Genomic DNA, 25,632 nt, shown 5'->3' with positions numbered 1-25,632 from the left:
CATGCCCTGAGCACTGCACACATCAGTCCAGTGAATGTCTCTGAGGAGTGTCCTAAAATAATCAATTTTTGCCATATTGATTACCCTCTTGAGCTCAGATTTAACAGATTTTATATCCTGTTCAGTGTTAACATTTAACAGAAGGAACTGCATGTCATGATCTGAGAGGCCATTGACTATTGGTTTTGTAATATAATTTTGTTCATTGGAATTTTCTATAAGATATTATCAATGACTGTTTGTGAGCAATTGGTTAACCTAGGGGGGAACTTTACAGTAGGAATTAAGTTGAATGATAGTGTTACTAACTCAGATAAGTTGTTATTGGGAGAGTCTTTGAGGAAATCTGCACTGAAATCACCAGCAACCACTATTTCTTTGTTTTTGGTTGTTAAATGGGCCAGTACAGCTTCAAGGTGGTTTACAAATAGATTAAAGTTAGTTGCAGGTGCTCGATACACACTTAATATTATGAAGGATTTTTTGTGAAATTCTACTTCTGTTGCACATGCTTCCATATGCTGTTCTAGGCAAAATTTATGAATGTCTACGTTCTTAAATTTATGACAGTTCTGATGAATGTGGCAACTCCTCCTTTCTCCATTTCTGTTCCACAAAAGTGACATGCTAACCGAAACCCTCTTAACACTTAAAAGTTCTGTACCAGTGCTCACAAGATGTTCGGAGAGGCAGATTACGTCAGCTGGGTTTGAAGACTCTAATTCATCTATGCAGATAATTAATTCATTAATTTTATTTCTCAGCCCTCAAATATTTTGATGCAAAACAGGTAGCTTACATTTCACATTGACTGAGTTAAAATTGGGTAGAGTTAAAATATCTGCTGACTGTTGAAAATTCTTAACAAGTGGCTGTTTATGCTGATGTAATAAGCTAGAATTATGTTTTTTGGTTTCTTTCTCAAACTGAAGGTTTGTCTCAGTCCTAACTTCTCTTAAAATGTGGTTTCTTTCTGTCCCCGCTACCCTAAAAAAGGGTCTTTTCTGAACCCTATAACCACTGGTATTTTATCACTCATGGCAGTGCCTCCCCCCCTTTAACTTTCCTGCTATTTTCCCAGCCAGTCATGAGTCATGCCTGGGTAGCCAAATGCTAAAGCAACCACACTCGATAAGTGGGAAAGCCAGGTTCGATTCCCAGACCAGCACAAATTTTCACTGTTTTCAGTCCATTGTACAGCTGATGGTTGTCCATATTCACAACTGTGAATACATTTCATGTATAAATTTTTAGATTGTGTGAGGAAGGGCAGCTTGTTCTAAGTGTAGAAGAATGTTAGTTAATTCAGATGAATAGGAGAAACAATCCCATTATCACCAGATACAGCCTTAATAATGGGCTGCTTGACAAAGTATCACTGATTAAATATGTTGGCATAATGTTGTACAGTGATATGAAATGGAACAAGCACGGAAGAAGACCAGTAAGAAAACTGAATAGTTGACTTCAATGTACTTGGCAAATTTTAGGAAAATGTGTAGAAAAATAGTGTGATCCATTCTTGAGTATTGCCAGATCAGACTGAAGGAAGGCATTGAAGCAATTCTGAAGTGTGCTGCTAGATTTGTTACTGGTAGATTTGATAAACACATCAGTGTTGCAGAGATGCTTCTTGAAGCCAAATGGTATCCCTGGAAGGAAGATGACATTCTTTTCACAGAACACCATTAAGAAAATTTAGAGAAGGGCTGTCTGATGCTGACTGCAGAACAATTCTACAGCTGCCAACATACATTCTGCATATGGACCACAAAGATAAGAGAAGTTAGGACCTGTACAGAAGCGTATAGACAGTTGTTTTCCCTTTGCTCTATTCATGAGTGGAACAGAAGAGGAAATGAATATTAGTGGTACAAGGTACCCTCCGCCATGCATGACATGGTGGCTTGCGAAATACTTATAAAAATGTAGACGGAGATGTGAACAACAATATAATAATTTTCAATATGATTATGTTTTCGGTTATCTCAATCAGAACATAATTTTTAAGATTAAATACAGCTTTCTTTGGAGATAGTCTTTCAACAAAGTAAACAGAGATGTTTAGCAAGTTTATTATTAGTAACACACAACACTGGTTACTAAGGCAGCACAAGTGCAGTGGTGGACAAGATATCCTGCAAGTAACATCCTTGCAATATGTTTCCTCATGTAGGCTTGTAATAACAAAATCAAATATCAGTGAAGAATGAGGTGATTTATGTGCAATTGAAGAGTGTAAATGGAAAAGGTTGTTAGTGCTAAATCTTGTATTTGTCAGGAAAATAAAGAAAACAATGTATTTCTTTTTGTGCACCCAAAAAATTGAGATGGTATTCTGATACCACAGGGTTATGTCGCCCACCTTGACATTGCAAAAAATAATGTGACAAATTAAGTAATTTATTAAGAATCTTCAAAGTACTGCACTGACACAAAAGTTTTTGTTTAAGTATCATTAATGCAGAGGTGCTGCAATTTATTTGTGATAGTACAAAAACGGCAATACAGAAGTAATACTTTAACTAGAAGAACTGTAGCCCACAAAAACCATTTCTTATTTGTTTGAAATCTTTACAAGAGAAAAAATTAAATACAAGAAAATAAAGTCTCTTGAAACTGATTTCTGTTTCTTACACAACTCCGTTCTAGGTGTTAGATGTTCAAAAATTTACTATTGAACTGCCAGTGCTGTTGAGGAAGAAAGCAATATCATCAACAAGTATTTCTGTTTTGCAGCTGATAATTATGACTTGTCCTTCCTCTTTCAAATGCACTGAGATTTTTCCATTCTTTTATTTATTTATTTATTTATTGAGTCCTTTGATCATATGTAGTACAGTGTACAGGATGATATTAGACTTATTACTAAGTTCAAAATGATACATATTTAAATAATCATTTTTCAACACACTACCAATTTCAATAGTTGTAGTTCTTACAATGATACAATGTTACAAATTACAGTAGCTTTAGTTCTTAACAGTTATTCTGGTCCAAGTATTCCTTTACTGAGTAGAAACAGTGGTACTGTAGATATTCTCTGACAGGTCTTTCAAAAGCACTAATATTTTGTAAGCATTTTATACTATTTGATAGTCTGTTATAGAGTTTAATACCCAGGTAGTATGTACCTTTCTGATACAAACTGGTACTGGCTGGGGGTACATGCAAGTTATATTTTATTCGAGTATTATAATCATGTATATCTTTGTTTTTTAAAGTATTATCATCATTTCCAATCATATAATTTTTTACGTACTTTTGTGTGTCAACAATAAAGATACACGGTAGAGGTAGTATATTCAGTGGTTTAAATATTGGTTTGCAGGACTGTCAAGCACCACTCCCCGTCATAATCCTAATGGCTCTTTTTTGTATTCTGAAAGTCCCTTGAGCTGCTGGGGAATTTCCCCAGAATATGAGTCCATACTTGATATGGGCATTGAAGTACGCATAATAGGCACACAATAGTGCCTGTTCATTTATGCATCGTTTGAGAACCCTATGAAGATAATAGCCCGTGCTCAGCTTGGCATTAATTTGTTCTATGTGTTTGTCCCATTTAAAGTCTCTTTGTATCCAGATGCTGAGAAATTTTGTAGCCTCATCATTTGCAATAGGATGTTGATTGATTTTTATTTCTGGATATATCAATGTGGTGTTTTGGTGGTTATGGAAATTTAAGGCTACTGTTTTGTTGTAGTTTATTATCAACTGGTTTTCTGCTGTCCAATTACTTAGATGTTTTGTAACTGTGTTTACTTCTTCTTGTACATCTTCATTTTTTGCTGCTTTTACCAGTATTGTTGTGTCGTCAGCAAACAGTATTACTTTGTGGGAATCAATATTTATATCCAAATCATTAATATATAACAAGCAAAGTAGGGGTCCCATTACCGACCCTTGCGGTACCCCGTAAGTGATTGGGCTTTCTGATGATACATATTCTGTGATTATTTGTGCTTTATCATCTATATGTCTGATGGATACTTTTTGTTTACAGTCGCTGAGAAATGAACGAATCCAATGATTTGCCAACCCCCTAATTCCATAGTGCTCTAGCTTCTTCAATAGGGTTTTGTGGTTTACCATATCAAAGGCTTTGGTTAGGTCCAAAAATATACCTGTTGTTTGTTTTTTTTTCATCTATTGTTTTTAATACAGTATATATGCATTCATAGATTGCTGTCTCCGTTGATTTCTTGCTTCTAAAGCCATGTTGAGTATTAGATAGCACACTATTTTTGTTTATAAACGTTAACATCTTACTACACATAATTTTTTCTATTACTTTTGAGAATCAGGATGTTAATGTAATGGGATGATAGTTTATTACTTCATCTTTGTTACCAGCTTTGAAAATAGGGATGACTTTTGATGTTTTTAGTTGATCTGGAAAGATGCCTGACTCTATGGAACAGTTGCATAAGTGAGTAAGGGGGGTCAATTATATTTAGGATACAGAGTTTTAGGATTCTGTTCAGTATACCATCAATTCCTGCTGAGTATGTTGTCTTTAGTTCTCTGACAGCCTTCAATGTCCCCTCCCTGCTTACTTGGTCCACAAACATTGAAAATTTATTACTGTTGCACTTGTTTACCATTCGATGCTGAGTTGAACTAAAATTAGTTTTTATTAAATTTTCAGCTATCCCAGTGAAGTATTTGTTGAATATGTTTGCTGTTTCTCTAGGCTGTAAAATCTTTTTATTGTTGTGTATCAAGACAATGTGCTCCTCAGTTCTCTTATTTTTGCCAGTTTCTTTTTTAATGTTGTCCCACATAGCTTTCACTTTATTTGTAGAATTACTTATGTAGTAATCATTGTACATTCTTTTTGCCTGTTTAATGACCTTTTGTAAGATTTTAGTGTAAGTTTTGTAGTGAGTATGCATTTCCTCAGTGGCATTATTTTCTTTGCAGATTCTGTGGAGCTCCCTTTTTTTCTGGCAAGAAGTTCTGATTCCCGTAGTAATCCAACCCTTTCCTCTTGTCTTCTCTCTTATATTTATCATTTTTTGAGGGAAGGCTGTATCAAAATGCTTTACCATTTTTTCTAGAAAAATATTGAATTTCGAATTCAGATTTTGCTTTTCATGGACATCAGACCAGTCTTCAGTATGCAATAGTGAGTTAAAGTGGTCGATGCTTTTCTGCCTGTTGATCCTTCTCTTGACCTTTAGTAAGTTATTCTTTTGCTCCAGAGTAAGAAATTTTATACACCTATTTGAGATAGATGAATATGTAACACTCTGATCATAGTGCAGTGGGAGACCTTACATGTCTGCAATAACAGCAATGTTTCAGCAGCATGTTTAAAATCAAAGAAGTCAGTTATATACATTTTAATTACATATAATGGGTTCATAGCTTCAACTGACTCAAAAATTTTGTGTAAATCTTGCAGAATAAATGCCTCAGTTACCTTGTTTGTTTTCTTTATAATTGCAAAATATTCAATACAGCTCCAAAAGCTATGCACTCTCGCAAAATGTGTGTGATATTGTTTCGTCATCCCAGGCTAAATGCAGGAGATATTGACAAATGACTCTTGGAACTCTGGTTTGAAGCACTGATGGCACAAAGACCATGTGCCATCTACTAAAGAAATTTGATTGTGATCTGACACTTTGAACAACTCTAGGGACTTAAAGCAGAGTGCCAAGAACACAACAGCACTGAATACATGTTTTGTGATAACGTGGAACTTACAACATCTTCAATGAACACTGACGAAAGCACCAAATTCTAAAAGCATGCATTTTCATTTCATCATATTTCAATTGTTTATCTACATTCAAATGGAAAGATATGTAAACTTTATTATTTCTTCTTCTCTCTTATTTATTATTCAGAAATTTGTCAGTATTCAAATCTCATTGTGAACCCAGGTATGAGAAATGGAAAATTGGGAAGGCTAAATTTTACTATTTCAGAGTCACAATATGAAGGACTAATTGCATAAAAAAACCACATTGAAGCTTCAGTGAGGATATTGGAAAGATATCATATCGAATATTAGTGGACAGGTGCACCAACAAAACTGGCACTATATCAGAAATGTGTTTTGATAGTAAAATTTTAAAAATTATATGACTATGAATGTAGTAAGGAAGGAGGAGGAAGCAGTTCATAACATTCTTAAAAATGAAAAGTTGCACCTTATAAAAAGACACATTAATAACTTGAGAACTTGTAGGAAGCACTTGTAACCTGACACAAGGCGTGAAGTGAACGTTTGAACATTCTCTCTCTCTTGCTTCAGTGATACTAAAATATTAAAACAAATAATATTGTTGTGTAGAATGCATAGATAACATGCACAGTATTGAGTAATACTTGGTCCAGTAAAATTAATGTGACCACCTGTCAAAAGCCTGAATGATCGTCTTTTGCAGTGCAGACATTTATTTATTTATTTATATACTTGTTCCATAGATCTGTACATGTGAGCAAGTCACTCGGATGTGGAACGTGTCAGTATACATAATAAAATACATAGAATAAAGACATTGTTATAGTATAAATAACAGTGCACAAAAGTCATACTTATTAGCTTAAAAACTAGTCAACATAAATGTGAAGATAGCAGTTTCATATTTAGGGCATTATTGCATTTATTTTAACCTTGAACAGTAATCAAAACTTCCCACTTTGGGTTTAAAAGTGACCCAAAAATGGAAATGAGAAAAACAGGAATTTTTACATTAGGGCATTATTACATTAGTTTAACAGTAAACAGTGTCAAAAAATTTAAAAACATCTTTCCAATCTGGGTTTTACTTATTTCTCTGAAAGAATTCCTCTAGTGAATAAAGTGAGGTTTCAAATAAATAATTTTTCAAGCTACGTTTAAATACTGATGTACTACTCCTCATACTTTTGATGCTGTTGGGTAGGGAATTGAAAATTTTCGTTCCAGCGTACTTTACCCCTTTCTGAATAAGTGTCAAGTTCTTTAACTCACAGTGGAAATCCTCTTTTCTTCTGGTGTTATGTTCATGATGTAGGCAATTCGTTTCATACAGAGTGGGGTTATTTATTATGAAGCACATCAGTGAATATATGTACTGAGATGTTGCTGTCAGTATTTCAAGTCGTTTAAAAAGATTTCGACATGAGGTTCGTGGGGGTACACCACAAATGATTCTTATTGCTCTTTTTTGTGCTGTGAGGATTTTCTTTGCGGCTGGTGTATTGCCCCAGAAGATGATGCCATAACACATGACTGAATGAAAATAGCCAAAGTAAGCTGACTTTGAGATGGTAATGTCATTGAAGCGTGATAAAATTCGTAAAGCAAATGTTGCCGACGTCAGCCGTTTTAGTGTTTGTAGAACGTGATGTTCCCAGTTCAGCCTACTGTCCACGTATACGCCTAGGAATTTTGATAAGTACACTTGCTTTATCATCTGATCATTCTGTGTGATAACTATTTCTTTTGGGTTTTTGTGGGTTGTCTGGAACTGGATAAAATTGTTTTTTTTTTTTCAGGTTTATTGAAAGGGAGTTAATACTAAACCAACCCAGAACTTCTTTAAGGATATCATTGACCTCGGATTCTAAGTCAGTAGCTGACACATTATCCACCACAATGCTCGTATCATCAGCAAACATTGTAAATTTACACTGCTTATTGATGGATAAAGGCAGGTCATTAACATATATGAGGAACAGCAAGGGCCCAAGCACTGATCCCTATGGCACTCCATGCTGCACAATTCCCCACTCAGAGTCCACTATATATTGTGATACACTATCTGAAACATCTAGAATAATCTTCTGCTTCCTATTTTCGAGGTACGATTTTAACCAGTTCCCTACAGGTCCTGTAATTCCATAATGACAGGCCTTCTTGAAGAGTATCTGGTGATCTACACAGTCGAACGCCTTTGATAGGCCGCATAAGACACCAATTGGCAGCCTCTTGCTGTTTATAGACTCTAGAACATCATTTGTGAATGAGAAAATTGTGTTATCTATTGAAACTCCCTTTTGAAAACCAAACTGCTGACTGTTAATGATGTTCAGGTCACCAAGGTGTGCCACAATCCTATTGTACAGAGCTTTTTCTAGGACTTTTGAAAATGTTGTTAATAGAGAGATAGGGCGATAGTTTGACACATTTGTAGCATCTCCTGCTTTGTACAGGGGCCTGACAACAGAGTATTTCTTTCTGTCTGGAAACAATCCTTGTTGCATGGATGTGTTGCAGATGTGAGACAAAACTTCGGTCACTTCACTACAGCAAGCCTTCAACAGCTTGCTTGAAATATCGTCGATACCAGCAGAATGTTTATTTTTCAAAGACTGTATGATTTTTTTGATTTCATTGGCAGTAATGGGAAGCACATTTATTTGACTGAAAGGTTCCGGAAAATTATTTTTCATTATACAGGCAGCTTTATCTACAGAACCATGGCAACCTATCTGTGTTGGGACAGTTAAAAAATGTTGGTTAAAGATTTCAGCAATTTCCTCACTATCAGTTATCTCTGAGTTGTCAACAGTTAAAACAATATTTTTGTCTTTGGTGTAGTTTACAGTCCCTGTTTCTCTCTTTATCACATTCCAGATTGTTTTAATTTTATTTTCAGAATTAGTAATTTCAGATGCTATACACATACTTTTAGAGTTTTTTATTACTTTGGCAAGAATTTTACAGTAGAGTCTATAATGTTTTAGCTGAGCAGGGTTGTTAGAAGTCTTTGATGCTATGTAGAGTTGTCTTTTTCTCTGACAGGAAGCTATGATGCCCTTAGTGAGCCACGGTTTTTTTGCAGACCTAGCAGGTTGGACTCTGTATGACTTTTTTGGAAATACACTTTCAAAGGTACCTGCTATCTCATTTGTGAATAAATTGTATTTTGAATTAGCAGTTTCTGCTAGATAAACAGGTGTCCAGTCAGTATGCTGAAGACATGATCTGAACGTTTGAATAGCTTCCTCACTTATTTTCCTTACTGTTTTCCATCTAAGTGAGGTGTCACTCAGAGGAATTCCCAAGCTGTTGAAAGTAACTCGTTGTCCGTCATGGTCAGACAGACCATTTATAACCATTTCAATATTAATATGGTTGACTTTACTCTGATCAACAAAAACGTTATCAATGAGAGTACTGGAAGAGGTTGTGGTTCTGTTGGGCGAGCTAACCAAGGGAACAAGGTTGTACGTGCACATGAGATTTTCAAACTCCACCTTGCAGGGAGAATTAACCAAGAAATCTATGTTAAAATCCCCAACAACTACCATGCCCCTATTTTTTCTACTTAAGTACAACAAAAGAGTATCTAATTGTTTAACAAACACTTTAAAATTACCAGATGGTGCCCTGTAAACTGCCACAACTGTTAATCTGGAGACAGTGTCTGGCACCTCTATAGCACATACTTCAAAATGTAGCTCAAAGCAGAATCTTTGTACATCTATTGCCGTGAACAAGACATTGTTTTTTACATATACAGCTACTCTTCCTTTGTCCATATAGTTCCTGCAATAAGACGTTGCCAAAACATAGTTGGGAACAGGGACCACTTCAATACCAGCAGTGATGTGGTGTTCTGTTAGACACAGAATGTGGGCACTGTTTATACCGTTTGTGTCTTCTATATTTGTTGTGAACTGATCCAGCTTGCAGTATAGGCCTCTTATGTTGTGATGAAACACTGTTGACTTTTGTTTGTCTTTAATTGTATTGCTGTTTGAGTGAACTTTCGTTTGTGTATTAATTACTTGTTTCAGATTTTTGTTACTGGACCAAATCCTGCTAGAGTTGGCCCAGCTCACTAGTTTCCCTCGTTAGTTAGGGCTATGACTGGTCTGCTTTCATGATCGTTATTGTTTAGGCCTATTATTTCATGAAAAGCTTTTCCAATGTCTGCTGCTAGTTTATTTTTGCCAAACTGATTTAGATGTAGTCCATGCTTTGTGAAGCAGTGTCTCTCATACCTGTCTGTATCCAGTAGTGTCACATTCGTAAACTTAGTGCAAAAGTGTTTCAGTTTACTATTCGTTAGGAGAATTTCTCTGTTCACACAAGACCAGTCTGCCAGGTCATATCTCGTGGGCACAGTTGTTAGTATTATGTTTGTATGCTGTAATAACTGCAGCAATACGAGTAGCTTTTTAATGAAAGTGCTGGCCTCGTTGCAATAAACATCGTTTGCTCCTGCGATTATCGCAACACAGTCTTTTTCCGTGAATTTAGCACATTCTGTGTGTATGTCTTCTACCACATTCACGAATTTTGCTCCTGGTTTAACAATTGCTGATATACACGAACCATCTTGAGCAGAGTTCGACATGCATGTCGAAATATTGCGAGCATGACTGTCTCCAAATATTTTTACGTTATTTTTCCGTTGTGTTTGTTTACGTACGCGATCGGAACTTTTTCTTACGCAACCACGCGTGTTTTGTGTACACGTGTTGCCGTCTACTACAATTTTAGATGCACTGTTTTTGTTATTTGAATTATCACTGTTTATCAAGCACTGAACTTTGTCTGCTGTTGAGGCTTCTTTATTCACTTGTGGGTTTCCTTTCTTGTATATAAATGTGGCGTCGTCGACGGTTACGTTTTCACGACGTACATAACACCGATCTACATACACTGTCGAAGCACTACTGTTTTGTAGAGCTGTATATCGGTCTTGGAGGACAGCGTATTTCACTTCTAGCACTTCAATATCGGTTTGTAGCATTCTGATTATTTCGTCCTTATTTTTGATAGTGTTTGAAAATTTACTTTCACACGCGGCTGCTATGCACGGCTCACAGGTCCACAAATAGTCATCAGTTACGAGTTTTAAGCTGATCTTGCAGCAATTTTCAGAAACCAGTACTTGCAGGTTCTACACTGAATTCCTTTACGAACTTTTCTGATACACAATTTACAATTACTATTACTTTTATCTTCATAACTGGGAGCTGAACCTACACGTACTTTCTCTATCGGCGCCATCTTGTATAGAAGAGTGTCAGTGAGATTCTGGAAAGGTACTGACAGGAATGTGGAGCCATGCTGACTCCAGTGCTATGGCCAGCACACTTGAGGAACCACAGAGTGAACAGCCTGATTGAGGTGGTCCCACAGAATCTCAGTTGTGTTTAAATCCAGTTTGGTGGCCATCATACTGAGATGCCATGATGCTGAGGAAAAAGACATGGTCCCCAAGGATAAATACATACTTGTATTGATCGATTGTGCGACCACCCAGGGAATGGCTTGAAAACATTCATCAGACAATAACACACTCTCCTCCAGCTCGGACACTTCCAATGACTGGCGCAGGGCTGTACACACCAAAAGCCTTCTGTCTGATGAAGCATAATATATGACTGATCTGAAAAGTCCATCTGTTGGCACTCAGTGAATGTCCAGTTGTGATACTAGTGTGCAAATTCGAGCCTTTGTCACAAATGAACAGCTGCAGCATAGGTGCATGAACCAGGCACCTGCTTCACAGTCCCGTATCACCAGTGTTTGGTGAACGATCATTGAAGAGACTCTCGATAGCCCCTTGATTCATCTGGGTAGTCAGTTGCTCAGCAGTTGTATGTCTATTTACCCATACACATCTCTGTGACTTTCCCCCCGTCATCTATGGCACGTGGTGCACCACTGTTGCCTCAGTGCTAGTTTTGGATAATGCCATTTTGCCATGTAGGTATACTTTAACAGCATGCAAACTGTTTACAAACATAGCCATTTGAGAAATGCTTCTACCCTTGGAGTGAAAGCCAAAGATCATGCCCTTTTGGATCTCAGATAAATCACAATGTTTCTGCATCATGACAATGACTGCACTGTTTTCCACATCTCCCAGCTGCACTTTATATACCATCCACTCCTAGTGCTGCCCATCACCATCGGTGAGTGGTTATTGCATGATGATGCTGGACTTAGGCAGTGGTCACATTAATGTGACTACAATGTGCATGTAGGATTTAGGGACAACACGAGATTTTGGTCTTCACTGGATGGGAAGGAATGCATACGAGCAGAACAAAAAATTACAACAAAAATAGCGACAAAGAAAGAGTTGTAAATGGCAGACATAGAAATGTGTGTATTTTGTCAGACTCTAGCTGAGTCAGACACACATGCTTAGTAGCTCACATGGTGTTATTTTGTTGTCTTCTTTAAAATGGAAGGATGGTGGTGAAGGATGCTATTGAATTCGGCAATGTTTCGGACCTCTACAAGGGCATTAAAATGAATGAGTTAATACCTGGCATGTGATTGACAATTGCAGCTAACTGAGCTTGAATTAAAACTAAATCTTGTAACATTTCATGGCAGGTCATTCATTACTTTGCATTAATAGGACAAAAAGTGGATGTTATTTTTGGAGCTATTTTGCATACTAAACTGAGAGCTGGAATTGATCTTTTGAACTAAACATTGATATTTGAAAGAATAGGAAATTTCTGAGGTATCTTTTTCATAAACCAATGGTAAGACTGAGCTATGGGTATGCTGACGATAGATCCATGAATACTTTTATTGTGGTCAGTGACTGTTGCATGTATTTGACACTAGAAGAAAATTCAATAAACATAAAAGAAACATCCAAAGAGATGCAAGTAGAGAATCTTTCAGCAGATGAAATAAAATATTTTCATACTCCGTTGTTAGATTAAAATAGTTTTCTAACCATTTGACAAAAAGTGTTGTGACTGTAAAATATGCACAAAAAATGACCAGTTTCTGTATTGAGAGCTCTTCTGATAAAAGAAAAGATCCAATTACAGAATTACACAGAATGTAAAACTGATGTTATAAACAGTTTGAATTTCTTGTTTGATAATCGAGAGTTAGATGCAACTTCAGATTGAAGTGAAGTCTTAGTATGCTTTAGTGTCATTTGTTAACATTGTATGTGATATGGGTGATGAACTACAGATTAAGTACATCATCTAGCATGATCTACATAGGAACTTTGTATATGTGCTGAAAACAAACCTTATTTTCATATGCTGTAAGAGACTCATGCCAAGCCTTTAATATGAAGTGTGTGTTTTTGTAAAAGATTGTAAACATGTTATGAACTGCCAAATATTCAACAGAACCCATTCAATGGTAAGGAAATCATGATATGTTTAACATTTTACTTAATTTTGGAAGCTTTGTAGAGTTATTTAATAGGTGTTAATCTCTTTATAATTTACATTCCACAGTGAAAACTTGGTTCTAATTTTTTTTCTCATAACTCTGATGAGTTTACTTAATGAAAATATTTTACTTGAAAAGATTTCTCCATATTGCTGTTTTTGTGGAAGGATTTGGTTCAGTATGTCTTTGAGAATCAGCAGTTTTTTTATTCTTGATTTCAAATGACAGAATTGTAAATAATGCTATTTTCACTGTGTAGTTGATGCAGTGAGCAGGTGACAAGCACATAAACAAGCTTGAAATCAAATTTATGTGCCTGTCAACTGCTCAATTACACAGTTAATGATTGGACTTTCCAGTGTTATATTAGTCACAAAATTATATTGGATCAATACCCTGACATTAATGCATTTATGCTTAACTCTGTACTGGTGGTGTTAAGAGTCTCTAAAGTATACCAGCATCTAATTTGGAAGCGTTTTCAGTGTTGTCACAGAGTTGTAGTTAAGCCGTTTAAAACTGTGGTTACTGAATGATGCTGTTTCCAGTGTCATTCTTTTAATAATGCCATCCATTCGGGAGGTTCCATTATCTCTGTGTTACTTACATAAAACTTGTACTATATACTTTAAAGAAGATAGAGTATTGTGAACCTCTTATGAAAATATTTTGCTTGGCACTTTGTACTGGCATAAATAAAATAATAATTTACAAATAAAGAATATAACTTCTTGTTTAAAAAATGCAGTTATCATTCATTGTCTCAGATTTCCAAGCCAACTTCCTATGAACATCTTGAGGGCTAAATGTTCGAATCGTGAATATCTTATCTCCCTACATTATATCCTTCCATTGTTCTTCATCAAATGACCAAATATCTCTCTGTCAAGGAGATGTAACATTTGCTGCTATAAAATTTCTACTTCACACATAAAATTTAAGAGGTGTTTCACACTGTAATTAATTTACATATGCTCTTAAGTTGTGTTAACAAACGGCTCACCAATAAAGGCAATTCCCAGAGACGTGGGATCAAAATGTGGTGCAATGGCATTCTCAGCTTCCCAGCCACGACCTTCATAAGTGAACCCATCTCCTCCAACAAGAAAGCTGTAACCACAAGAAATGTCAATAACGTTTAATCATAAATAATGCGAAAGGAAAATTTTATTATGCTTACTGGGGCTTATGAAGTGTTTAATGAACTAGTGAATTTAATGATGACAATGAAACCTGTGTTAAAAACAAATCAGTCCTAAATTAAAGTAATTTTAGTTGAATATGAGAGAAAGAAATTAAACTATGGTTTATGGTAAAATAACAAAAGTGTACTAAGTACTGGTAACTGGGGGCTAAACAAAGACATTTAACTAAGAGTTAATATTTATTTTCACCACCACTCCTCTGAAATGACTCCAATTCCCTTAAAGCGAAGAAGTGCTGTCAATATTTATCTTTTAAGTTACTGATTATCCTGCTATTAGGTAACAATGCTGAATCTTGAGTAGTGCACAAAAATAGATATTACAGTCTGTTTCAAGGAATGTTCAGGATAAGAGGTATTGCAGGAAATATGCCCCAATGTGCAGTGTCTTAATTTATTTGCTAAGTTAAATTACAAAGTGTACCGTAACACACATGGTAAATAAAAGTGAGACTAATTAATGGGTTTATTATGTTTCACAATAATGGAAATTCATGGGTGGAAAAATACGTAAAATAAGGGAAAGGCAACCACTTACCTATAGAGGATAGGCATATTGCACACAGAAACACATAACAAACCATTAACACTAAGCTTTTGAGCTATTGCACTTTTTCTAGTAGGAGTACACATTTTCACACACACAACCACACAGACAGCCAAAAGCACACACTTGTCATGGCAGTGAGACGATTATTGAATATGAGTTATCGAGATTGGTTTACTGGGTAGATGGAGTTGGGGAGGGTTAGAGAAGGGAGCGCAAGGCAAGGAGGTGGTGGCAGGGTAGTGTGAGGCAAGTCTTTCATCAGATGACTTATCAGTTGCACAACAAAACCCAAGCGGTTCAGAGGGTAGAACATATAAGGGTTAGAGAGAGGGCAAGGGGGGAAGGGAGGGGAGGAAAAGAGGGGAAGGTAATGATGAAGAGGGAGACAGGGATTTGAGAGAGTAAGGGAGGGGGTAGAAAAAAGGAGAGAGGAATGGACAAAAGTGGGAGGGGGGGGGAGGAGAGAGAGAGAATGTGCTGCCATGGGGTGGGGGGAGGAGGAAGAGTAGTGCGAGAAGCCATTACATGATCTGAATGGGGGAAGAGTGGTGTGGGCAGAAGAGAAGAGGGTAAAAATAAGGTGAGGCTGTGGAAAACAATTTAGTGGAGATTGACGCCAGGGGGATGCAAGAGTGCAGTATATGATGGAGAGAAAATTCCAGCTTTTGTAGTTCAGAGAAACTTGTGCTGGAAGGGAGTATCCAAATGGCCCATGTAGTGACGTAACTGCTGAAGTCATTAGCATTATGGTGCACAGCATGTTCAGCAACTGGATGGTGAAGTTTGTGGTTTTCCACAATTTGGCAGTGCCATTCATGCGAGTGGACAGTTGGTTACTTGAAACTTCCTGGCAGATTAAAACTGTGTGCCGGACCGAGACTCGAACTCGGGTCCTTTGCCTTTCGCAGGCAAGTGCTCTACCATCTGAGCTACCCAAGCATGACTCATGCCCTGTCCTCACAGCTTTGCTTCTGACAGTACCTTGTCTCCTACCTTCCAAATTTTACAGAAGCTCTCCTGCGAACCTTGCAGAACTAGCACTCCTTTCTTTCAGGACTGTGATAGGAGGTGGTGGGCAGATGTATGGGACTGGTCTTCCACCAGGATCAACCACACAAGAATGACCCATGGGGTGCAGGATTTGGAACAGGGGTGGAGTAGGTATGGACAAGGATATTCTGTAAGCTGAATTAGTGGTGCAACACTACCTTCTATAATATGGGTAGTATTTTGGGTAGGGCACAACGAGAATTAGTCAAAGGACTGGTGGAGGATGTAGTTGAGTTTTTCAAGGCCTGGATGGTATTGAGTAATTAGAGGATTGCTGGTTATCAGGTTTATTGGTGTCAGAGGAGGAGATTGCATGGGAGATCTGTTTGTAAATCAGCTGGACAGTATATTGACTGTGAATAAAGACTCTGGTAAGGTTATTGGTATATTTCGCCAGCTCCTGCTGTCCATTGCAGATGCAACAGCCACTGCTGTTGAGACTGTGCAGAAAAGACTTTTCGACATGAAAAGGGTGACATCTGTCAAAGTGGAGATACTGTTGGTTGTTGGTGTACCTGATTGTATGGGTGTATTTATGGAGTCACCTGAGAGGTGGAGTTCAGCATCTAGAAAGGTGTCTCATTGAGTTGAGAATGACCAGATGAAGTGAATTTCAGAATAGGTGTTAATGTTATGGAGGAAGGGCCACAGCATCGCTGTAAGATGGACCTTTTTGCTTACACTGTGGTGGGTGATGAATAAATGTATGGTAAAACTTGCCAAAATTATAGTCAGTCAGTTCACCTTTCTTCTGTAAATCAGCTCATGCACAAAAATATCATCTACACACAACCTAGCACAATACAGTTCAATGGGTCTCTGTAGTATGTGGTTGGAATGAATAGTGAAACCGTGTTTTATGTCTAAGGATGCCAATTCTCACCTGTCACAAAGTACCCAAAATATTTTTAAAAATAAATGCTGGCAGGAACTGCAACATTAGAAATTAGGTACACATGCACAGTTGGTTAAGCTTTTTGTAACTGAAGTTTTATTGCTTCACCCATAAACATAAAAAAATTAAAAAGTATAATTTGCAGTTTATCCTTGGAAACTCTCAGTCTGATTGAGGCTTTGAATATCAGTGAAAGTTATCATCTAATTCAAGATAAATCAGATGCGCTTTTCCCAAGAAATCTGTTAGGAAGTTCCACAAGCACCACTTCAAACTACAAGTCTCACACTGACTTCCCACTAAAATTACTGAAGTCCAACATGTAGCTGGGTGCAACAGTCTAAAATTAATAAAAGCTCTCATGAGATTGTCCGTCTTGCAATCAACACACACACACACACACACACACACACACACACACACACACAAAATTATATCTGATGATTTTATTCTGTTAAGAGCAACATGTTGAGTTCTTTCTGAAGAAAGTCTTAAATTGAGTTGCAAATCTGATCCAAGTGAACTGAATTTTGCAACAACTTTGTTTGCAGAATCCATGATGATTTTTATTTACAAAAATATCACAATACATGAGCATAAAACATGTTCCCTAATTCTACAATAGATTGGCATGAACAATATAGGCATATAATTATGTGCATCTCTGCCATGACCCTTCTTGAAAACGGGAATGTACCATGCTTTCCGTCAGTCATTAAGTATCCTTGTTGCTCCAGCAACCTATGATAAATTGCTGCCAGAAGGGAGCAAGTTTTTTGCATAATATCTGTAGTATCTTACAGGTATCTCATCTGGACCTGGCATCGTTCCACTACAAAGCGAATGTAGTTGTTTTTCTATTCCAGGATCAGTTCTCTCAATATTTACCATTTCGAAGTTGATATGATGATCTTCCATGGTGAAACAATTTTGGAAGACCAAATTCAGTATTTTGGGCTTCTCTCTGCCATTTTCCATTTCAATGGTTGCTGACTGGTTGAATAGATTGTTTTGAACTCCTTACTGATTTCACCTAAGACCAAAGACTTTGGTTGGTGTTTTTAGTTAGAGCCCCCTTGGGGGCAGGGGTTGGGGGTCAACAGGACAATGCCGATCCACACATGGCATGGGATATAAAGTACCAGTTACAACAATTGTCAGCCAGCCTACCTCAGATGTGGATACAGCAGCTTTATGATATGCATTTTCCTACTACATCAGTGTACACATCCAGACCACAGGAGGTGCATCATACTGTTAAGTGAACTCACACTGCGAAGTCCTTTGTGAATTTGACTTGATTTTCTCATCATTGAAATAACATCACATACCTCTTAACACTTGAAGTTTATTTTTGTTTCCTCCTTGACTTCTGGATGCTTCACTTTCTTGTCAGGAAGTGTAAATATGGAGTAGGAAAATACCATGAAATACAATTTTCACATGGGGGGGGAGGGGGGGTGGGTAGTGTCTCATCCACGACATGGAGAAGACTCTGCCAGCACTATCAAGCATACTGGTTGCAGCCAGCTACAAATCATGGCTCATGTCAGCACAGATGACGCCTGCTGCTTGAGATCTTAGGCCATTCTCAATTCCTACAGCTGGCTGGCTGATTTGATGAAGACAGCTAGCATCACATGCAGGGTGTAGGTTTAGCTTACTATTTACATCGTAGCCGGGTCAATTATGGTCCTCTGGTTTGGAGCAGAGTGGAAGGTATAAACCAGAGCCTCAGACAATTCTGTGATGAGAATTTCTTTATCTCCACAGTTGAGTGGAGAGTTGTAGGGTTCCTTTTAATAGGTCAAGCATGCGCTATATGTGGGAAGTGGGTACTAGGGTAGTGGAGTACATGTGGCATGCACATGAGGGTCTTTTAGTTCAGAGGAAACCCCCTTGGGATCAGAGATGAAATCAAAGATATGTCAGCCACATTATTCTCAGAGAATGCTTGTTCCCACAGTTTGCAAATAAGAAAGGTCAATATGATATTAGTAAATTGCAGGATCATCCATGGTACCATCCTAGAACTAGTATCACTTATTGAAAGTTATAATGCCCAGAGAGTATTAGGAACAGAAAGTAGGTTGTAACCAGAAGTGAATAGCAACAAAACCCCAAGTTCAGTTAGGAATATTTATCATAAGGATCGGTTAGTCACCAGTGGTGGTGGCATACTTACTGCAGTAAGAATTTGATAACATCTAGTGAGGTTATCAAAGATCATGAATGATAATTAATCTAGGTGAAGTTAAGCATCAAAGGTGGGTCAAAAATCGGGTGCTTTCACAGACCACCTGCATCAGGAGCTGTAGTGGTAGAGTTCTTTGGAAGAGAACTTGTAAAATTTCATGAATAAGTTTCCTGATCATTCTGTTGTAATAAGAAATTAACTCAGTTTTGCCAGGTATAGATTGGGAGTGTTGTGTTAAACAGAACTGGTGCCAGAGACAGGGATTCACATGATATTATTCTGAATATCTTGTTTGAATGTTACTTTGAGCAGACAGATAAGCAAATCATGAAGATAACATCTTACATGCACAGATCTGAACTTCTTGAATCATTTAATGTAGAGAACGGTATTGGTGATCAAAAGGCTTTGGTAATATCTATGACTAAGTGTATTGCAAAGAAAGTTTAGTCATGTAAGAAAATATTTTTTCTTAGCAAGAGTAACAGTATACAAATTGCACAGTATCTGAGCAGTCAACATTAAATATTTGATAATGGGGACAAATATGTGGAGCACAAATGAAAAGAATTCAAAAGCATCGTTCAATATGCCTAGACAAGTATGTTCAGATCAAGGCCTTAAGGGGTGGAAAAGACCCACTGTGATACAATAGCAGCTGACAAATCATTGAGTTTGTGCTTGGCTACCTTGGGACCCCAGCATTTGCAGCACCTCTTCCCTTTCTATGCTGCATGTCTATCCTGCTGTTATTCCTTTTTCCTCTCCCTTGGGGAACATGTCTTAGGTATTTTCAGGAATGAATTCTGAAGTTTCAGTAGCACAGATCGGAACAGTCCCTCTCCTGTTTTTTCCCTCCTTTCTTCATTCTCTATCTCCTTCCCTTCCTCTGCTTCAGCATTTGAGGTGTGTCTTTGTTTCTTCTTCCTCCCTGTGTGCTCCTGAAGGCTGGCCCATGTGTTTGATGTGAAGCAGGTGACTGGATAATGTGTAAGTCACAGTCCTGGGTCAGCAGGTATGGTTCACACGTACCCCCTGGTACAGGCCAGTTCCAGAGAGCGATGATTGCCTGAACTGTTCCTTTTCCAATTGCCAATTCGTCCTTCTGTCTGGAGTTTGGGGTGTGTGGCCTGAGGTGTGAACAATCACCTACACCGGGTGAGCCCCCCCTCTGAGTCAGTCCCCAGTCGAAAGGATCATGCCACTGGACACACTAGCAAGCATGGTGAATTTTTTTTTGCAATGAGCCAGTTACCTTCATCTCAGTCTAAGTTTACTAAACATAAATGAAATGAGACTAAAGATTCAACAACTCTCTCAACTGCAGTTTGGTTCCTCTTAGTGTCATGTACTGAAGGAAATCAGTCTTTTGCTACAGTTAATCCATTCATTATTCAGAAAGGTGTTGCAAATCCAGGCTCAGTGTAACCCCAGTCTCACTTATGTAATGGGGTCTTTGCTTCTGGAGACCAATTGTGATTTTCAAGCCCAAGAACTGCTTCGCTCCACAGGTATCCTGTTCCTGCGGTGGCCCATCATATGCTGAATAATCTGCATGGTGTTATTTACACTTAGCCTCTTGATGGTCTGGTGACTGAGGGGGAAATCCAACATTATCCCTCTGATCTGGACATCACTGCGGTCCATCAGGTAATGGAAAATGTTGATGCAAACTTAGTGCCTAAACACATTCTTTTTCTCACATTTGATCTTCCATCAAAGATTAAGGCAGCCTATGAAGTCATCACGGTCTGAACATACATTCCAAACCCAATGTGTTGCTACTAGTGTCAACGGTTATAACCACACCTGCATGTCCTGTTAAAACAAGGCCAAATGTATTACTTATGGTAGAGATGCTCATGAGGGTGATTGCTTGTCTCCTTCTACCTGCTGCATCAGTGTTAATGACAACCATGCTGCCTCATCCTATGAGTGTCCTGTGTATTTCAATGAGTGGGCCTTGTAGGAGATCCAGGTGAAGGAAAACGTACCCTCTCCGAACGCTAGCAAGTTCATGGCTAGTCGAAAGCCCTGCATTTTAGTGTGCAGCACTTGTAGTACCATTCTTGCTATGCCTCACCACTCTATGGAGGACATAGCCACCCAGGCTTCTGACTTCCAGTTCAATTATGAAATCACCCAGTATCACAGTAGCATCTCCATCTCCTTCTACCACTGCAGAACAAACCACCAAATCTTCGACCCCGACAGCAAAATCACTTGCTACACAACCAGCAAGCTGAAAAGGACAAAAGGAAGGAACCTCAGATGTCTTAATACTGAAGCACCCCTGTTCCTTTCAGACTCCACATGCACCTATTCCCATTTGGACCTCTTCTACTGCATTGCCCAGCTTGTCTGTCATCTCGAGTGGTCCATTCTCTCTGACATGTACTCGAGCGACTATTTCCTGTACCCTATCTGTTTGCTGACTCCTACCCAATTGGCAACTTTCTAAGGCTGACTAGAAGCTTTACTCCCTCTCTGGTGATCTCTGATGAATAACATTTCCACAGCTGTGATGACAAGGTAGAATACCTTATGAATGTTATCCTTACCACTGCAGAATGTTCCACACTTTGCACTTCTTCTTTAATGCACCATGTCCTGGTCCCCTGGTGGACTGAGGCATGCTGCGACATGATTCATACACACAGACATACATTATGGGTGTGGCAGTCTCATTAAGATGTTGCACCCATAATATTATGCACATGGCATTCTTTGCATAGTTGAGAACAACATAATGTTATGGTCATGGCACTCTGTGTGTTAAGTTTGTTTGTCTGTAGCAGGAGATGGTGAGCTGTCCACAGCTAATAGTGTAGCTAATGTCTGGAAAGGATTACTTATTTTGTCATTTTGCACATTTGTGAGTACACTTGTGTGTATACTTGACAACAGAAAAAATAGCAACAGAAATTCACAACCAGGCTCAAAAGTGAGTTCAGTTCTGACAAGAATTAAATGTAAAATGTAATTTTTCTGGAATATGTTGGCGACACGTGGAACAAGAATTATTACTTGCAGTATTACACAAGACTGGTCCTCTCTGTATTGTAGGCCTAGTCCAAGAATACATAAAAGCTTTTCTGCAAACAAAATACGCTGTTATACTGTGTAAGTACACCACAGAGACTGTTTAAAGGGAAATTTTTGTTGGTTGCCATTGCATCTGAATGGTCAGCCTGTGAGCTTTCTGTGTTAAAGGGAGAGGTTTGATTTCTTGTTAAGTTGCAACCATTGATTTTTATTTTTCTTCCTTGCTAGAAGAGACCAGCACTATATGGAAAACATTCCTCTATTCTGATGAAGTGCAATTAATTTTTGACAGCAGGTGTAATGGTTTGTGGGCTGTGAATCAATGAGGATCGCTTGTAGCGGCAAGCATGATAAAACTGGTGCCAACATTTGCCATTATCCTACTGATATGGGATGGCTCTGGCTTCAGCAAATAATAATAATAATAATAACAATAAAACAACTTAATTCTACCACAGTCTAGTAGAAGGGCGAAGATTATCAAAAGCTTGTTACTCAGGCTACACAACAGTAGCAGCACAAACACCTAAGTTTTATTATGAATACAAAACTGAATTCTGCCAAGGGGAGGCTAAACCTGAGGACTTACTGAGTTCAATGTGCTGTAACACATTGACGGGGGACAATGGAGAAATAGTTCTTGTGAAACGGTTCAGGTAACTAGGTGTTAGTTTTCGAAAAAATAGATAATTGTATTGCATATTGTTTTGTATTATCATTCAGGCAATTTCTTCCTGAACATTGTCTTGACAATGATTCAGGAGATAAATGTCATAAAAGCATTCAGAACTCATAAAAATCTTCTGCAATACGCATACTTAATAAAAGACACTTTGGCACATGCGCACTTCTTTTGCGAAATATTTGCCAGAAAAGAAACTTTAATTATATCCATGAAAACATGTCTGTGTAAAATTAGTTAATGGTAAGAGACTGTCTGAATGATAACATGAAATAATATGAATCATGATTATTTATAACCACATATTGTATTATTCTTACCTGTTTTAGGAGACAATCTGAGCAGCTGTTTTAGATTGTTTGCAGATGATGCTATTGTTTACCATCTAGTAAAGTCATCAAAAGTTCAAAACAAATTGCAAAATAATTCAGAAAATATATCTGTATGGTGCCAAAAGTGTCAATTGACCCAAAATAATGAGAAGTGTGAGGTCATCCATGTGAGTGCTAAAAGGAGTCCATTGAACTTCAGTTACACAATAAATCAATCAAATCTGAAGGCTGTAAATTCAACAAAATGCCTAGGAATTAGAATTGTGAATAACTTAAATTGGAAAGAACACAGAGAAAATGTTGTGGGGAAGATGAACCAAAGACTGCGTTTTATTGGCAGAATACTTAGAAGATCTACTAAAGGGACTACCTGCACTACTATGCTTGTCTGTTCTCTTTTGGAGTACTGCTGCACAGTGTGAGATCATTAAAAGTTCCAAGAAGGGGAGCACATTTTGTATTATCAAGAAATAGGGAGAGAGTGTCACTGACATGATACAGGATTTGGGGCGGACATAATTAAAACAAAGACTTTTTTGCTGCAGTGGAATCTGCTCATGAAATTTCAATCACCATCATTCTCCTCTGAATGTGAAAATATTTTTTAACTCTGACCTACACAGGGAGAAATGATCGTAATAATAAAATAATGGGAAATCAGAGCTTGCATGGAAAAATATAGGTGTTCATTTTTTCCCTGTGGTGTTTGAGATTAGAATAATAGAGAATTAAAAGTGGTTTCAAGAACCCTGTGCCAGGCACTTAAGTGTGATTTGTAGAGTATCCGTATAGATGTAGATTGAGATATATTATGAAATTATCATGTAATTATTGCACAAAGTAAAGTTAATCTTCAGTTTTATTAAATACTTTTAATTACACGCATGAAAAATTTTAAAAACAGTAAATGCAGAGATTTGAACCTACATCACCCTGGTCAGTATCTCTCCAGGTGAAACTAGTGTAGCACTCAAACATGATGACTGTTGACCCTGATTTTTTAAAAAAAACTAAGGTACAGTAAATGAAACCTACATGTATACATTTAGAGAGACTATACTGCTTAACTTCCCTATTGGGTCACTTTACCTCAACGAAAACATACAGTAAATATGGAGTAATTTATCATGTTGAATATTATCAGCAAATGTAGTGGCTGTATTCTGCTGCATTTACTGACCATCTAACACAGTGAGTTATGCATTCTCAGCAAATTTTGTTTTATGAGCGTTAGACCATGGTACATGACATATTTCTATGTGTGATGTTTTGTCTCCTAATAGGAAAGAAGAGGGACTGAAATTAGAAAAGCTCCATAACACATAGCAGCATAAGTCAGTGATTGTAGGTGATGATATTATGACCTGACCATCCTGTGGTTAGATACAAACTCTTTAGCTTAATGGGCTTATTTAGGTTTGAAACTACTATCGGAGTCGTTATAGCCTGCGATGATGTATCCAGCATTATAAGGCTCAGAAATATGCGCTGGACCATAGCCTAATGTCCATAAAACGAAACTAATAAAGAACACAGATACCAGCCATGACAACATGCGTTGTATGAGGAGTGAGTTATGTCTGTTATCACCTGATTCATTCTATAATAGCCAATAATAGTAAGTGATTTAAGGTCAGATACCTGAACTTCCATTTGAGTCCAACCATTTTATTCATGAGCCATGACTCATTGTCAACAGGCTGTTGGTGACCAAGTTATTGCTCTTTTGGAAGAAGGGAATTTGATGGCATTGGGGGCAGAGAGATGGTCTGGCATTCCTGAGAGCCCTTTGGAAAGACAGATTAAATGATAGTGTGATACTGGAGAATCTAGTAGGCATGAAGGGACTAGGCATTGGCATGTAACAATGTCAGTCCAGGATAATGAACTTGTGAACAGATCATGGCAAAATTACTTTTTAAACAATGCAGTTGAAATATACTGTTGAATTTCCTGGGTTGGCTAACATTGTTCAGAGCTGGCTTCAGGAGGCTGTGCTACAAAGCAAACATGTGGCCGCCAAGGAGAAGCTCCATGATGATGATCAACTCTACTAATTAGTGTCTGTCCAGGAAAATATCTATCATGACTGGCAAATTGCAATGTGAATTATCTCACACTAAATGAGAGTCCAATATGAGTGTGTAGGTGACTTGGTGTCTGTTTCAGTCCCAAACATTTTCATAAGTAATTTTGAAGTGGCTGGGTGTTTGTGGCAGTTTGAGGCTGGATGTGCTCCTATGGATTTGGGATGCTTTACAGGATAGATGGCAGACTTGATGCTGCCCAGTATACTCATATTATGGGTAGCATTATGATCCCACCAGTGAAACGATTATGTCTCAAGGAATTAATCTGTTTTCACTAGGATCATTCTCCAATACACATGTTGGTTATGGTGCAGGACTCATTTGCAGCTCAAAATCAGGTTTATCTTCTTTGTTGACCCTGTTCTACATCCCCTTCTGCCTATTGAAAATGTATATTTGAGGATGAAATAGGCCTTGTGAGAGAACTGGCCTATCTCGGTTCCAAGAACCTGTGATGACCTCAGAAC

The 25,632-nt window shown here is 37.8% G+C and overlaps 1 protein-coding gene across 3 annotated transcripts in view; it reads right to left on the bottom strand.

The window, feature by feature from the left end:
* LOC126253245 (peptidoglycan-recognition protein SD-like) overlaps positions 1-25,632 on the bottom strand; it is a 214,415-nt gene that overhangs the window by 14,436 nt on the left and 174,347 nt on the right. For all 3 annotated transcript variants that reach the window (XM_049954451.1, XM_049954458.1, XM_049954441.1), the window contains exon 4: positions 14,124-14,230. In XM_049954451.1, coding sequence (XP_049810408.1) covers positions 14,124-14,230 — 107 coding nt within the window. The remainder of the gene's footprint in view (positions 1-14,123; positions 14,231-25,632) is intronic.

This window comes from Schistocerca nitens, chromosome 1 (genome assembly GCF_023898315.1).
Source record: "Schistocerca nitens isolate TAMUIC-IGC-003100 chromosome 1, iqSchNite1.1, whole genome shotgun sequence".
Taxonomy (NCBI): domain Eukaryota; kingdom Metazoa; phylum Arthropoda; class Insecta; order Orthoptera; family Acrididae; genus Schistocerca; species Schistocerca nitens.
This window is presented reverse-complemented; position numbering and strand designations above follow the sequence as displayed.